Consider the following 15,496-nt stretch of genomic DNA (forward strand, 5'->3'; position numbering starts at 1 on the left):
GACAGAGTAATCAGGACAAAAAATTACGAGAAGCATATCCTGAAACTCAATGTTGTCGACAAATGCCGAAAATGTGGAAATGTGGGCGAGTCGATTGAACACATTATGGCAGGATGTCCAGCCCTATCAGAATCAGCCTACCTAGGTCGCCATAACCAAGTTGCAAGGTTAATACACCAACACCTGGCTTTGACGTACAAATTGATCGGTATGGACACTCCCCCTTATTATAAATACTCTCCGCAGGAGGTTCTCGATTCTACTGAACATCTGCTTTACTGAGATAGGCCTATTCTGACCGACAAAACGGTAGATTTCAATCGCCCGGATATACTATTCATCGATAAAAAAGAAAAAACCGCTACCATTTCGATATCGCCGTACCACTGTCTCATAATTTAAGAAAAACTGAGATAGAAAAACAAAGAAAATATGGGGACCTAGGCTTGGAGATTAAGCGTCTATGGAAATTGTCCAAAATAACAATATACCCCATTGTTATATCTACCGAGGGGATAATAACAACTGACCTCACAGACACCTTCAAGGCCCTTAACATTCCTAGGAACATCTTCGTTGCCTGTCAGAGGGCGGTACTGCTGCAGACCTGCCACATCACCAGAAAATTCCTCAGTGGAAACTGTTAAAGGGACTACGATGAATTTTGTTTCTCTTTAGCGAAACTCGACCCTGGCAGCGCCAGAGAATGACTACCCGTTCATTTCTAACATAATAATAATAATATGACGTATGCGTTATAGAAGTTGATGTTGATTAATGTCTTGTTCTAAATGATTAATTATTAATTAAGCAATATTTTCTTAAAACGTAAGATGTCTAGTCACATTGCAAAGTCACATATTCTATCATTCCTATATCTTTAACATATCTCTTCATTCCTATGACATTTTACATCTCGAGAGACGATCTTTTCCCTTTGCAACTTCTTGTGTGACTAAAGAGGCCAATCCTTGATACACAGCTGCGATCACAGGTTGGACATACGTAATTGCCAGGGGCTGTTGTACTTTCACCCTTCTTTTTACTTCTGGTGTCTATGGCATCTGCAATCCGGGACCTTTCTTTTATGCTTAGTTCTCCTAATTCATACTACCGAAAATCTAGTAGTCTGAATAGAAACTAGAAAGTGAGCTGCCTCTGACTAGACACCAGACATTCATAGTATTTAGCAGCTAGCTATTTAAGCCTATTAACCAGTCTGGTTTTTGCTCCAATCTTCTATCTACTCTACATCAATTATGAGAATCAATAAAAAGGAAAATATATTTAAAGGTTTCTCTTGTGTCATAACTCATAATGTTATACTGAAAATAGAAAATTAAAAAAAAAAAGTACAGCCTTCGTCCCAAACAAACGAAACAAATATATTTATGAGTATTTTCTAGCATTTTTATTTACATATTTAAATTTGTTTGTTTTGCGTACTACCTGCATAATGCAACATACAATACTAACCAAAGGTTACACCTAAAGATTATGACAAAGACAAAGTTTAAGGAATAAACACGCATTTTGTTTACAATACAAATTTGCATACGTTAGATTGTTTAAGAATGTTTCTTGTATGGGCGACCACATCATAACACCAGATAAAAGACGCACTCACATATAGCGTAAAGTTTTGTAGATTTTTTTACGCGCTTATAATCTACATAGTGTAGATTTTGTTTCGTGAACGAAGACGATCCACTACCCCTAGGATCTGCAAGTCATGCCATTCGAGGGCCTCTAATGCGAAATCAATGAATATAGGTAAGTGCACCGCTGGCACAGTTCCATCACAGATCCTCTCTTACACACGTTCCAACGCTTTGAACGTCGTTTTGAACTCCGCTTCGAGACGGCTCAATGTTTCTCCGCACCTTACCCAAGGATGAGGGATTCAAGGGAATAGTGTCTGGAATTATTATGCTCAGACAAATACGATTGGGGTGTGTTTAAATTGGGTTTTGGTCATATCTCATAAAATAAATGGAAACAAAAGAATATTTTCAAGATGAATGTATGTATTAAAAATGATTTTACAAAATGACATTATAATTTCTACATGGTGAAGTTTTAACATACACATTTAAAAATTATAATTTATTGTACAATGAAGGAGCTAAAACAAAAGAATACAGGCGAGATCAAGTCGAACATACCTGATATGAATGAGCAAAGTAATTATGTGCATACACTGTAGTTCGCATGAATATTTTAACAAATAATTTTATGTTAAAATCAAGTCACATGACCAGCATATATACACAAAAGTTAAAACTACGATATCTACTTTCATACTTAGAAATAACGTCAAAGTTATTAAGAACTGTATTATGTGTATACAAACAGACATTCCATTTCACTAGCAGCATCTATAACATACACAGAAATGAAACATACGATAATTGTAAGAACATAAAATGCTTCAGAATTCTAAATCACATCATGGATTTAAAGTGTAAGGATTTGTATACAGGATTTTAGAAGTAAAATATTTTTTCAATTTACTTTCAGAAAATTTAAACGGAAAACACTGAAAAAAAATCTTTGGTTTGAACAATGTTATGTACAATAATGAAACACACAAAAAAAATAAGACCAAATTTGTCTGAGCAAAAATGAAAAAAAAGTATTTACATATATCTTTACATGTATAAACTCAGTACCAGCACTAACATTTGTTTATGGAGCAGCGCAATGATTCATCTATACCTAAGTCTAAGTTAAACTTAGATATGATGATAAAACTTGTTAGAATCACAAATGAAAGTCTCAGATATTCCTCAAAATAAAATTGTTTCGTCCAAACTCGACGGTAGGGGATTGAATACAGCAGGCTTCGATCTAGGGACAATCTTCATACCGGCATTGAGGACAGGTGATCTTGAATCAATAAATTCTTATTTTGTTTATCCAAACGCTTAAAAAAGATCACAAATACCAATCCACCTAACCAAATCTAACAAAATGACCACATTCTATCTCCTCTTAACAGTGTCTACCACAAGATCAGATTCCTGCTCCACTAAACAAAGTCTACAAAAATGACTACATTCATCCTCCACTTAACAAAGTCTACAAAAATGACTACATTCATCCTACACTTAACAAAGTCTACAAAAATGACTACATTCATCCTACACTTAACAAAGTCTACAAAAATGACTACATTCATCCTACACTTAACAAAGTCTACAAAAATGACTACATTCATCCTCCACGTAACAAAGTCTACAAAAATGAAAAAAAATATCCATTTATCCATCACGTTTACAATTCACGGATATCCATTTTAAAAAATCTCTTGTTTACTGTAAAATCATTGGCGTATGCTACAACGTTGACCAGTTCATTACAGATAAAATATACAAGTACACAGTCGTTGCAGTTGCTATGTAAACAAGTGATAGTGGATAGTTCAGGACTGAAGCTGTAGATCTGAAAGCTTCCACAGTTGATGCCAACTTAGAGTCTACCAAAATATTGTTGCCTTCTGAAATGATACAAGTCAGAAATGGAAAAAAGTTAAACATGAATTATAAAAGAAGCCAATCGTTCAGGAAGGCCTCAGTTTGGCTTCAACACTGACCTGCGACGTTGCAACCTGTGGGCAGTTTAGAACTATAGCTCGTTTCCACGTAACAGTTCAAACGTCATGACCTGTGACATGGCATTATGTTATTGGTCTAAACTGCCCACAGCTTGCGACGTCGCCAGTCGGTGTTGAGACCTACTATAATAAGTCTCGGTATGAACGCATGACGGTTGTTATAAACTGGAATGATGATCAAATATGTCTAGGACATGTTGTAAATATATGTACATAACGCTATTATAATGGACTAAATCATTGAGAAAGGATTCGTGTCATCATTGTAGGGAGAGTGTCATACCCTTTGGGGAAAAAAATACTTACCAATAGTAAAATATGTTGTAAGAGACTTGTGTCCGTATCCACCTTCTCCCCAGGCGGCCACACGTATGGCGTACACTACCCCTGGCTCCACCTCTATGTGCGCGTGATGGGCGTGATGGTCGTGGATCACGTGCCTGCACGCGCTCCGGTAGTCCTCGTTGGCGTGCCAGTAGAAGATCTGTGGGTGACCAACAAGTGAGACGTAATGGAGACACAATTGTAAGTATGAGTGGTCTAACTATATGTATGCGTGGGTGTTCTGGAGGTTGGACATAAAAATAGAGAGAAAGAGAGAGAGGGAAACATATAAAGAGAGATAGAAAGAAAGGGAGGAAGAAAGAGGGAGAACAAAAGAGAGAGAGAGAAAGAGAATAAGAGGAAGAGAAAGAAAGAGAGAAAACGAAAGAGAGAGAGAGAAAAAGAGAACAAGAGAAAGAAAGAGACAGAGAAAGAGTGAGAGAGAAAGAGAGAGAGAGAAAGAGAGAGAGAGAGAGAAAGAGAGAGAAAGAGACAGAGAAAGAAAGAGACAGAGAAAGAGAGAGAGAGAGAAAGAGAGAGAAAGAAAGAGAATAAGAGGAAGAGAGAGAAAAAGAGAAAACGAAAGAGAGAGAGAGAAAAAGAGAACAAGAGAAAGAAAGAGACAGAGAAAGAGTGAGAGAGAAAGAGAGAGAGAGAAAGAGAGAGAGAGAGAAAGAGAGAGAGAGAGAAAGAGAGAAAAGAGAGAGAGAAAGAGAGAGAGAAAAAGAGAAAGAGATAGAGAGAAAAAGAGAGAGAGTGAAAGAGAGAGAAAGAGAAAGAAAGAGAGAGAGAAAGAAAGAGAGAAAGAGAGTGAAAGGGAGAAAGAAAGAGACAGAGAAAGAGAGAGAGAGAGAAAGAGAGAGAGAGAGAAAGAGAGAAAAGAGAGAGAGAAAGAGAGAGAGAAAAAGAGAAAGAGATAGAGAGAAAAAGAGAGAGAGTGAAAGAGAGAGAAAGAGAAAGAAAGAGAGAGAGAAAGAAAGAGAGAAAGAGAGTGAAAGGGAGAAAGAAAGAGACAGAGAAAGAGAGAGAGAGAGAAAGAGAGAGAGAGAGAGTAAAACAGAGAGAAAGAGAGAGAGAGAGAAAGAGACAGAGAAAGAGAGAAAGAGAGAGAAAGAGAGAAAAAGACAGAGAGAAAGAAACAGAGAAAGAGAGAGAGAGAGAAAGAGAGAGAAAGAGAGAGAAAAAAAGAGAGAGAGTTGCAGAGTGATAGAAAGTGACAGTGAATCTGCAGAATATTTCAAATTAGTTTTCTGTTTACAATTTAACGCACTCTTGTTATCTGTTCTATTTATAGTTCTAGATTCTTTATAACTCATATAAATAGTCCATTATTAGACGTACTCACCACAAAACCGTGAATGTTGCCCTCTGGTTGAGTAATGTGGATACCCCTCCACCACACCTCCACCGCGTGGTGACCGTTATGCTTGCCAGCAGAGTAGACTCTAATCTCTTCTGGGTACCCAGCAGCCGCTGCAATAGAAAGAAAACAAAGCGGCTGCTTTAGTCTAAACAAAAAGACATCTAAATGTGATGATTATTTTAAAACCCTCCTTATAAGGTTGCTTTATGAACTAAAGACAGGGGCGTAGCTAGGGGTTGGAGGCCCTGCTGGGGGGGGGAGGCTTAACTTCTTTGGGATTTAACATTTAATGTAAAAAAAAAACACTCATTTGGGGTCCCATAAAGTCGCTATTAAGGATCGGGCTGTACATAGTTTGGACTGAAAAGAAACAATTAGACAGTACTTCATTATTGCTAGCTATTTACAATCACACCATCTAATTGCTACATTAATCTAAGACAAGTTTTTTTTTCTCTACGTAACGATTGTCGTAAGGCTTCCGAAGCGAGTCGTCTCGGGTTCAAATCCAGGTGAAGACTGGGTTTTTTTAATTTCGAGATTTCTATGGCGCTCACGAGTCCACTCTAATGGGTATCTGATATTAGTTGGGGAATAGTTAAGGTGGTTGGTCGTTGTGTTGGCCACATAACACCCTTGTTAACAGTGTTCACAAAAAAAAAAGATGACCTTTACACCTTTAGCCTTAGAGATCATAGGGTCTGAAAGAGGACCTTTATTTTAGTATTAAGAAAATACAGTATGTAACAGAGTTACTCACGTGCGTGCAAAGACTCTTGAAAGTAGTACTCTGAGATGGGTCCCAGGCCTGCGGAGTTATACACTTGTATAGTGAAGTAATAGAAGTTATCGCTAATTAGACCAATGACAAACCCAGAGTCTCGCTGTCCGTAATGGCGAATGAATTCCCTGTAGTCCATAGCCTGCTCTGTATAATGCCACCAGTTAATCTGCCAGAGAAATAGAACTTTATAATATAAGTAACCAGTTATTCTGTCAGAGAAATAGAACTTTATAATCTAAGTAACCAGTTATTCTGTCAGAGAAATAGAACTTTATAATCTAAGTAACCAGTAACTGTGTCAGATAAATAGAACTTTATAATCGAAGTAACCAGTAACTGTGTCAGATAAATAGAACTTTATAATCGAAGTAACCAGTAATTGTGTCAGATAAATAGAACTTTATAATCAAAGTAACCAGTAATTGTGTCAGATAAATAGAACTTTATAATCAAAGTAATCAGTTATTCTGTCAGAAAACTAGAACTTTATAATCTAAGTGCACGCACTTTCTTTGTATGACACACAGTGACACATATATACGAACACACACAAATTATACGTGCACATGTTTGTGATATGTGCATCTTCTAGTAAATGCCAACCAATCTTGTCTAACAAATGGTGTAATGAATTGTAATGGTGAGACGGATTTACAGAAATGGATGCCCTGGGCAGGATTTTTGATGAGGCCGCTACCCTCATTCGAAAACATTTTGTTTTGGAAGCTATCAAAAATGTTTTCAACGCTTCCGAGCTATACACTATAAATATCTGTAATCAAATGTTGTTGTTTTTTTATAATGGTAAATATTCGGTAGTCATGTTTGAGGATCAACAAGAAAAATATAAAAAAAATCATTAAAAAAAACAAATCTTATCTAAAGGAGAAGTACTCCGTCCTTAAGACTATATCTACCAATAATGTACAAGTTCTTTCCCTTTCTCGATATAAAACAAATTGATTAATGACCAATATTTAATTGACTAAATGAGTATTTCTGTTTATTGATTATGTTTAGTTAGGTACAATAAATAATTTTTAAAAGTATAAATTTTATCACATATGCGCGAGGGAGAAATAGCGTTTACAAATTATTTTAAAAGACTAAACCCAACAAATTTATCCATATCTGTCAATACTAAAGAATTAGTTTCCCTTGTTGCTATTAAACAAAATAATGAATTATCAGTAATCACGTGTCCAATTGGTCACATTTTTATATTGATTCATGTCTTGTCTATGTCAATGAATAATTGTACGAAGTTTCAGCTTGATCCGAGAATAGTTGTGGGAGAAATAACGTGTGCACACTTTTTACCAGACAGACAGACAGATTGAGTTGATATACGATATGTAAAAGCAAGCTCCGTTACTTCTCAGCTTTGACGGACTAACACTCTGATACACGAAGGAGAAGTGTTTTGATTGTTTTTTAGTTTGCTTGTAATCTAACACGACATGTAGTATACAAACATTGAAGACTACATGAGCTTATATTAAGCCCACACTCGGTGTTTTACATGGCGTTTGTTTGTAAAAAATGTTTTGTAAAATGTTCTACATGTTTCGGATGTTTCTTCAGAGTTGAAGATAGTTTACTTCCTAGTCCAAGGATCAAGCAAGACGACGGGGAATGGAAGCGGGCAGGGTTTGAAACCCGGGACCACCAATAAGTCCGAAAGACAGTCCTGCGAGCAAACCGTACGACCAGGTTGATATTAAGATTATCTTTTATTAAACAAAGTGTATAACGAAGAAGTTGAGTGACCAGCACAACGACCTTCCCTTGCTTGGGGGAACTCAGAAACTTCTAACTGATCCTAAAAATAGTTAAAACCTTTTGTCCTCACCATGACACTAATCGGAAACCTTCGAATCAGTAGGCAAGTGCTTATCTCTAGACTCTAGACCAGGGGTTCTCAACCTGTGGGTCGCGACCCCCTTGGGGGTCGATTGACGATTTGCCAGGGATCGCCAAAGACCATCGAAAAAATGGATTGTTTTGTCTATTCTTCCTATTGCTGTGTGTGTAAGCGGGGGGGGGGGGGTCGCGGCAGAGTTGGGAGATTGTAAAAAGGGGTCGCCGAGCTTAAAAGGTTGAGAACCGCTGCTCTAGACTATAATAATTCACCTCATTTCATAAAGTTTTTTTATATTTTTTTTCTTCTAAGAATGCACAGGAGCGCTTACAAACAGCAGTTATGTTCCAAGGTTACAAACTATTTAAAAAGTACTTGTACTCAGATACTACAACTCATGTTTCAACAGAGAAACAACAATGACACGTTCCTTAAATAGACTATCTTCTAGTACATGCTATTAAAAAGACTTAACGTTTAATTAGTTACATGTAGAGTGACGCATACTTTAATGTCAGAGATTTACAACCGAGTCGTTTCAAAAGGTCTACCTTTATTTATCACACACTTAAAGAAACAGTTGCGATGTTTCGGAAAGTCCACACTGTTATGCACATATGAAAGCAGTCATTAAGACATTACAATCATTTTGTCCAATTTACATTTCTTCTGTTTTTTTAACTTGTTAGAAATGTTTGTTTGTTTATTTGTTTTTTGCATATTTCAGATATTCTTTAAGACTTGAATATTATTAACCCTAGTCCGAAATTTATTTATGACGGCGGGAGGGATCCGAACCCTGGGCCAACGGGACGACAGCCTAACGTACAATATCAAATTTTTTTAGGATCAACGTTCGTGTTAATGTTGCTTGTTTTGCTGCCCTCGTAGTAATCAGACTGAACATAGACTGAACATAGACTGAACATAGACTGAACATAGACTGAACATAGATTGAATATAAACTGAACATAGACTGAACATAGACTGAACATAGACTGAACATAGATTGAATATAAACTGAAAAAAGATTGAACATAGAATGAACATAGATGGAACATAGATTGAACTTAGACTGAACAATAATCCAACCTAGACTGAACATACATTGAAAATAGATCGAACATAGATTGAATGTAGATTGAAGATAGATTAAATGTAGATTGCACATAGATTGAATGTAGACTGAACATAGATTGAACATAGACTGAACATAGATGGAACATAGATTGAACTTAGACTGAACTTAGACTGGACAAAGATTAAACACAGACTGAGCAGAGCTTGCACATATATTGAACATAGATTAAAAATAGATTGAACATTGAATATAGACTGAACAAGATTAAACATAGAATAAACGATAGTTTTTTTTTGGTTTGTTTTTTTTATGTAAAAATGAAGGCTATTTGTAGAATTTTCTAGGAATCTTACTCTGAATAGTTTTTAATTTGCAAAACAATCTGGTCACGTGATTGTCTCTTGCATGTATTATTTTGTTACTTGTTATGTCAAAGCATTTTTTTTACATTATTTATTGCTGCGTCAAACTCAATCAACAAATTCCTATCTTGACGAAGACTCCACCAGATCCCATTATCTCTACGTAATCTATTGTAATCTCAAGTTAGGATTTAAGTCGAAATCTATACAGAATATCTTCAATTTCGTGAGATATTTAGATTTTTAAGTTCTGAGTGTACTTTTAAAATTATTTTCTCATTTATCAGAAGTAAGGTTCTAGTTATTAAGTTCTTCCGTTTGTCCATCACAACAAAATACCAGGGAATGTTTGTCGAGCCCAATCAGAGACTAAAAGCACATTCTCCTCCCAAAACTACTTCTGATTGCAACTAAATGTGACGTGTGCAAAAAGTCTATGGCAGTTTTCAGTAGCATTTACATACGCTATAGCATCAATCGTCTTATTTTCGTAGTAATCATTGTATTAATATGTGTCATTACAAAAAAAAAAAAATAAAAGCAGATACAAAAAAAAAAACACAAGAAAAACAGAATACAATTCTTTAAAAAAAATACATAGTTTATATTTAGTGTAATTGTATACATTAGTTTGGACCAGGCATTATGTGAATATGTATCACCTATACGTGACACATCTGCGCGATTAGAAATATTTTTACCAATTGTTTTTGTTTAGATTTTAGTTTTCTTCAATGCGCTATGATTCTATCACTTGTCTGGACCATTTGGGAAAGGGGGAGAAAAGAAGGGGGTAACTTTGTGAATGTTTACATAATCGTTTTTTTTTTTAAATGCATTAAAAATGATCACCTAGGGCTCAACCTAAAAAGTTCTAAAGTGGACTATTTCAACTTGTACCACCACATCTGTCAAATACGATTTTGTTCCCTTGTTCAAGATGTCATAAAATAATCAACAACTTGTTGTCTTTTTTTTTTCTTCTGTTGTCCGGTAAAATAAATAATTATAATTATGCAAAATTTCAGCTTGATCCGAGATTTGGTGAGGGAGAAATAGCAAGAACAAATTTTAATTTTTAGTATACAGACAGACAGAGCCAATTATTTGGTAGCCTAAGATTTTGCCTCGTGCTAAAAAGTCAATTACCTGGTAGCCTAAGATTTTGTCTCGTGCTAAAAAGTCAATTACCTGGTAGCCTAAGATTTTGCCTCGTGCTAAAAAGTCAATTACCTGGTAGCCTAAGATTTTGCCACGCGCTATTTCCCGGACTTGAGGCACAGGAGTCCACATCACTTCCATAGCAGTTCCGTTGTAACCTTCCGCCATGACATTAGTGGGTACTGCTATAGGCACTGAAAAATTTAAGAGAACTCTGTAAACCTTATTGCTTCATTGACCAGAGTTATTTGTAAACCGAATAGATTCATTCAACAAATATAACATGCAAGTTTGTAGTTCATATGTTGTAACTTGCTCTTTGTATTATATGTTTATCTTCTGGAGTTTTAATCATCAAAATTTTAAACCCATGTAGAAAAGTAAAGTACCCTTTCAGACATTGCAATCTATAGGACAGACGATGTAAAAGGTCATCTGGTTATGTGGCCCACGGTTAACTTAACGAAGGTGTCATGTGGCCGGTACAACGACCAACCGCCTTTACTTTTCCCTCATTTTTCACCCATTAGAGCTGGGTGGACTCAGGGGCGCCCTGGAAGTCCCAAAATTAACAATCCTAGATTCATCAAGATTCGAACTTGGGAACCCTCCGTTTGGAAGCCAAGCGCTCTATCACTCAGCCTTTTTTCTAACACAATGTAAGGCGACTTGAATCATTTAGCTAGAGATGAGAAAAAATAAAAAAATAATCCTATATGAAACAAATTGTTAGGGAAAAGAACATTAAATTTTTAATTTCATGCAAAAGAAGTTTTTTTTTCCTTTTCTGTTTTGACTATAAGAGTCTCACTTTGATTGATTTTAATATTAAAAGCAACCAATGCTATCACGAATACGAGAAACAGAGGATGCATATTCTAATATTAGCCTAACTTAACCTGAATATCATTTTATAAATAGCATGTTTGATTTGTAAACGTTTCTTTTAATTTAATAAAACCCTAATGATTTGCTTGATATTTTAATAATTTTATTAATAAGGAGATACAATAACTTTTCATTTATTATAACATCTAGGTTATTTTGCGTTTTTTAGTCTGTGTGACTGGTTTAGGGTCTGCCAATAAAATATAAGATTTGTTAAACAAGAGAGTACTAATGATATACTTTCAATATTGATAGTTGTTAACTAGAAAGGGATATCACTCTACTTACTATCCTCTGATGACATGATGACGTTGACTGTACTGTTTGGGCCCAAACCTGCGTTGTTAAAAGCCTGGATCTTAAAGTCATACTCCAGAAAGTAGTTCTCTGCCCCTACTATTGTCACATAGCGGCCTACGTCACCGACATCTGCCTGACAAATCGAAAGTAGAATTTTGAGACTACCGTCTAAGATAAAAAAGATGAGTAAAAGTGCCTTTTTCTTTATATTTTGCGATCTATAGGGCAGACGATGTAAGGGTCATCTGTTTCTCTTGTTTTCGTAGCAAATATTGCTCCCATGTGTAGCTTTGATTGTTCAAAGTTGGGAGAAGTATTATAATTACTAATATTATAATTTTAAATAAAAGTTAATGAACCTTTAAAACTGTGATGGCTCGGAAAGTATATACATGCGATCTATGGTCGAGAGGCTAAGTGATCTTGAACTTGGCTTGACTTGGCTACCTAGAAGGGTGCTCGAGGTTCGACACCCGACTCGGGCAGAGTTGGGTTGTGTTTACTGAGCGCCTAAAGGCAGCACGGAAAACCAACTCTTAGATACCCCCCCCCCCACCCCACTGGTCCATAAATGAGATTTGACCAAAAGCGCTCTGAGCATGCTATAAGCATTATATGCTATAAAAGCTATAATAATAATACATAAATAAATAATTATATATATATATATATATATATATATATATATATATATATATATATATATATATATATATATATATATATATATATATAGGGCCTATATATAGTTCAAGGATTAACAATGTAGTGTAAAGCACTAGTAAAAGGAAAAAAATATATAGGCCTATAAAAAGGAGCAGAAGTTAAATTCCCTCTTCAGACCTAGCGATCTATGGGGCAGTTGATGTAAAGGTCATTTGTTTCTGTGGCCCACGGTTAACGAGGGTGTCAAGTAGCCAACACAACAGGCTTTACTTTTTCCAATGGTACCAATTAGAAGTGGGTGGACTAAGAGGCGTCGTAAAGATCCCGAAAGTAAAAAGCCCTGTCTTCCTCAGTTAGCAAGCCAAGTGCTTTACAACTCAGCCACCACACCTCGATGGAAGAGAAAAGGGAAAGAACTGATGACAGGGGAAGTAATGAATGACAAGTCTGAGAGAGGAAGTGAGAAAGAAAACGATTTGATTTGATTTGATTTGTTGATTTGAGGCACATCGGCACAATTTAGGCCATGTCGTGCCTGCAGTCCCTTAAGGACTACTCTCTCTCTAAACAACAAGGGCCAGATTCTATACAGTCATATAATTAAAATCAAGGTCTATTCACAGTTAAAATAGTAAAGGTAGTAAAAATTTAAATATTTGGTAAAAATCTAATGTAAATAGTGCATGTTCACAAATTCAGAAATCAGATCTTCGTAGATAGCCCCACTTCCCGAATAAAGGAAAGAAAACGAGATAAATGACGAGAGAGATAGAGTAGACAGGCATAAATTATTATTATTATAGCTTTAATATAGCGCTTATAGCATGCTCAGAGCGCTTTGGTCCAATCTCATTTATGGACCAGTTGGGGGGGGGGGGAGGGGTTATCTAGGAGTTCGTTTTTCGTGTTGCCTTTAGGCGCTCAGTAAACACAACTCTGCCCGAGTCGGGTGTCGAACCTCGAGCCCCCTTCTAGGTAGTCAAGCCAAGCCAAGTTCAAGCGCACTTGGCCTCTGGTTAATAAAACTGGATGTCTGTGATCTCCACCTCTTAAAAATGTACATTCATACTTAATGCAGTTTAACCAAGTCTAAAAAAATGGACTCTGTGCGTTGTCATAAAGGTCACATAGCTTAACCCAGAATGACGTCAACGTCTGCCCCATACATATGACAAGGTTCAACCTGCCAGGTGAAATATAACAACATAAATTTACCGAAACATCAACAAGATTGCAGACACACATTTGTCACATAAGCTCGATATATCAGTAGTGTGCTTAAGTTTACCAATTAGGATAATCTAATTCTACTCTGGTATGAAAGAAGAGTCTGGAAAAAAAAATTGTTTTGGAAATTAGTCCATTAAACTATAATTGTGTAGGTCTCAGAGCTATAATAAAAATGACTCTGATGTCGGCCTGTAGGCCCAATCTTTGAATACTTTTATGAATAGACGCCATGTTTTCCAGCCTTTTGCAAGAAGGCAATACGAACCAAATTCTAAGTTTAAAAACAATTTGGTATGAAAAAACAACAACCTAGTCTCAAGGTTTTTTTTTATTATTATTAAATGGGGCGAAGGGGGCAGGTTAAGTATCAATCTTCACTTACAGTACTCCATTGTTCCTCCTCACTGATTCCATGACGCCTCCAGTATAGTCTGTAACCAATGCCAGGGCCCCCTTGTTGTTCTGGAGTCAGGGGCTGCAGAAAACAAAATTCATTCTAATTATGTACATTAAAAAAATCAGACAAAAGTTCGAGTCTAAAAGATGTTTTTTTTTTTTTTATTTCATACAATTCATTCCCAATGATTTTAAAATATAATACGTAGAAATATGTTAAGCCAATGGCCATAAAAGTAGAGCCTAATAAATATTTAAATACATTTTATAATCGTGCGTCAGCATAGAGCTATATGTGTGTTGGAGTATGCAGCAAGACAAAAAAGACAAAGAAAGAAACATATTCAGCTGGATTCAAACCAATCTTGGAATTAATAATGTCCGAATAAAATGTGTGACCATGTTTCGTTTACAGTGGCAGAGATACCGTATGACATGTTTCTTTTGCCAAGAATCATAAATGTAATTTATTTATATACACTGTCTTAGCTCCTAGTCCGTGGTTGATCTTTAGAACAATCTCATTTCTTATGAATTCAAAGATAGCTGTGACGTCCGAACTTCGCTTAGAAAAGCCAATTACACTCCAAGCATGGATAAATGGTCAGTTGCAATATTGCTTGCTTTTGCTCTAAATGATTTTAGTGATTTTATTTGTATTTTTTTGCTGATGGCTGTTTATGTATGTGTGTGTGTGTGTGTGTGGTTCTTTTTTCGTGATGCAGATTTAAACATCGACTCGACAGTATGTTAGAAAAACATGACAGTACGTAGGGAAAATATGACTATTTGCAGGAAAAACATGATAGTTTGTAAGAAAAACTTAACAGTATGAAGAAAAAATATGACACTATGCAGGAAAAACACGACAGTATGCAAGAAAAAACATGACATTATGCAGGAAAAAATATGACAGTATGCAGGAAAAAATATGACAGTATGCAGGAAAAAATATGACAGTATGCAGGAAAAAATATGACAGTATGCAGGAAAAAATATGACAGTATGCAGGAAAAAATATGACAGTATGCAGGAAAAAATATGACAGTATGCAGGAAAAAATATGACAGTATGCAGGAAAAAATATGACAGTATGCAGGAAAAAATATGACAGCATGCAGGAAAAAATATGACAGTATGCAGGAAAAACACGACAGTATGCAGGAAAAAATATGACAGTATGCAGGAAAAAATATGACAGTATGCAGGAAAAAATATGACAGTATGCAGGAAAAACACGACAGTATGCAGGAAAAAATATGACAGTATGCAGGATAAACATGACAGATTGTAGAAAAAACATGACAGTATGCAGGATAAGCATGACAGATTGTAGAAAAAACATGACAGTATGCAGGATAAACATGACAGTATGCAGGATAAACATGACAGTATGCAGGAAAAACATGACAGTATGAAGGACAAACATGGCAGTACGAAGGACAAACATGGCAGTATGAAGGA

General features: G+C 35.9%; 1 protein-coding gene across 3 annotated transcripts in view; it reads right to left on the bottom strand.

Moving 5' to 3' along the window:
- Positions 1 to 2,315: 2,315 nt before the first annotated feature.
- The window catches only part of LOC106072236 (contactin-like), a 42,784-nt gene continuing 29,603 nt past the window's right edge, over positions 2,316 to 15,496 (bottom strand). For all 3 annotated transcript variants that reach the window (XM_056004438.1, XM_056004437.1, XM_056004439.1), the window contains 7 exons: positions 14,019 to 14,111; positions 11,729 to 11,873; positions 10,625 to 10,746; positions 6,064 to 6,253; positions 5,286 to 5,413; positions 3,923 to 4,100; positions 2,316 to 3,499 (listed from right to left, as the gene is read on the bottom strand). In XM_056004438.1, the coding sequence (XP_055860413.1) occupies positions 3,339 to 3,499; positions 3,923 to 4,100; positions 5,286 to 5,413; positions 6,064 to 6,253; positions 10,625 to 10,746; positions 11,729 to 11,873; positions 14,019 to 14,111 (1,017 nt within the window). In that variant the 3' untranslated portion in view covers positions 2,316 to 3,338. The remainder of the gene's footprint in view (positions 3,500 to 3,922; positions 4,101 to 5,285; positions 5,414 to 6,063; positions 6,254 to 10,624; positions 10,747 to 11,728; positions 11,874 to 14,018; positions 14,112 to 15,496) is intronic.

This window comes from Biomphalaria glabrata, chromosome 11 (genome assembly GCF_947242115.1).
Source record: "Biomphalaria glabrata chromosome 11, xgBioGlab47.1, whole genome shotgun sequence".
In the NCBI taxonomy this organism is placed as follows: Eukaryota; Metazoa; Mollusca; class Gastropoda; family Planorbidae; genus Biomphalaria; species Biomphalaria glabrata.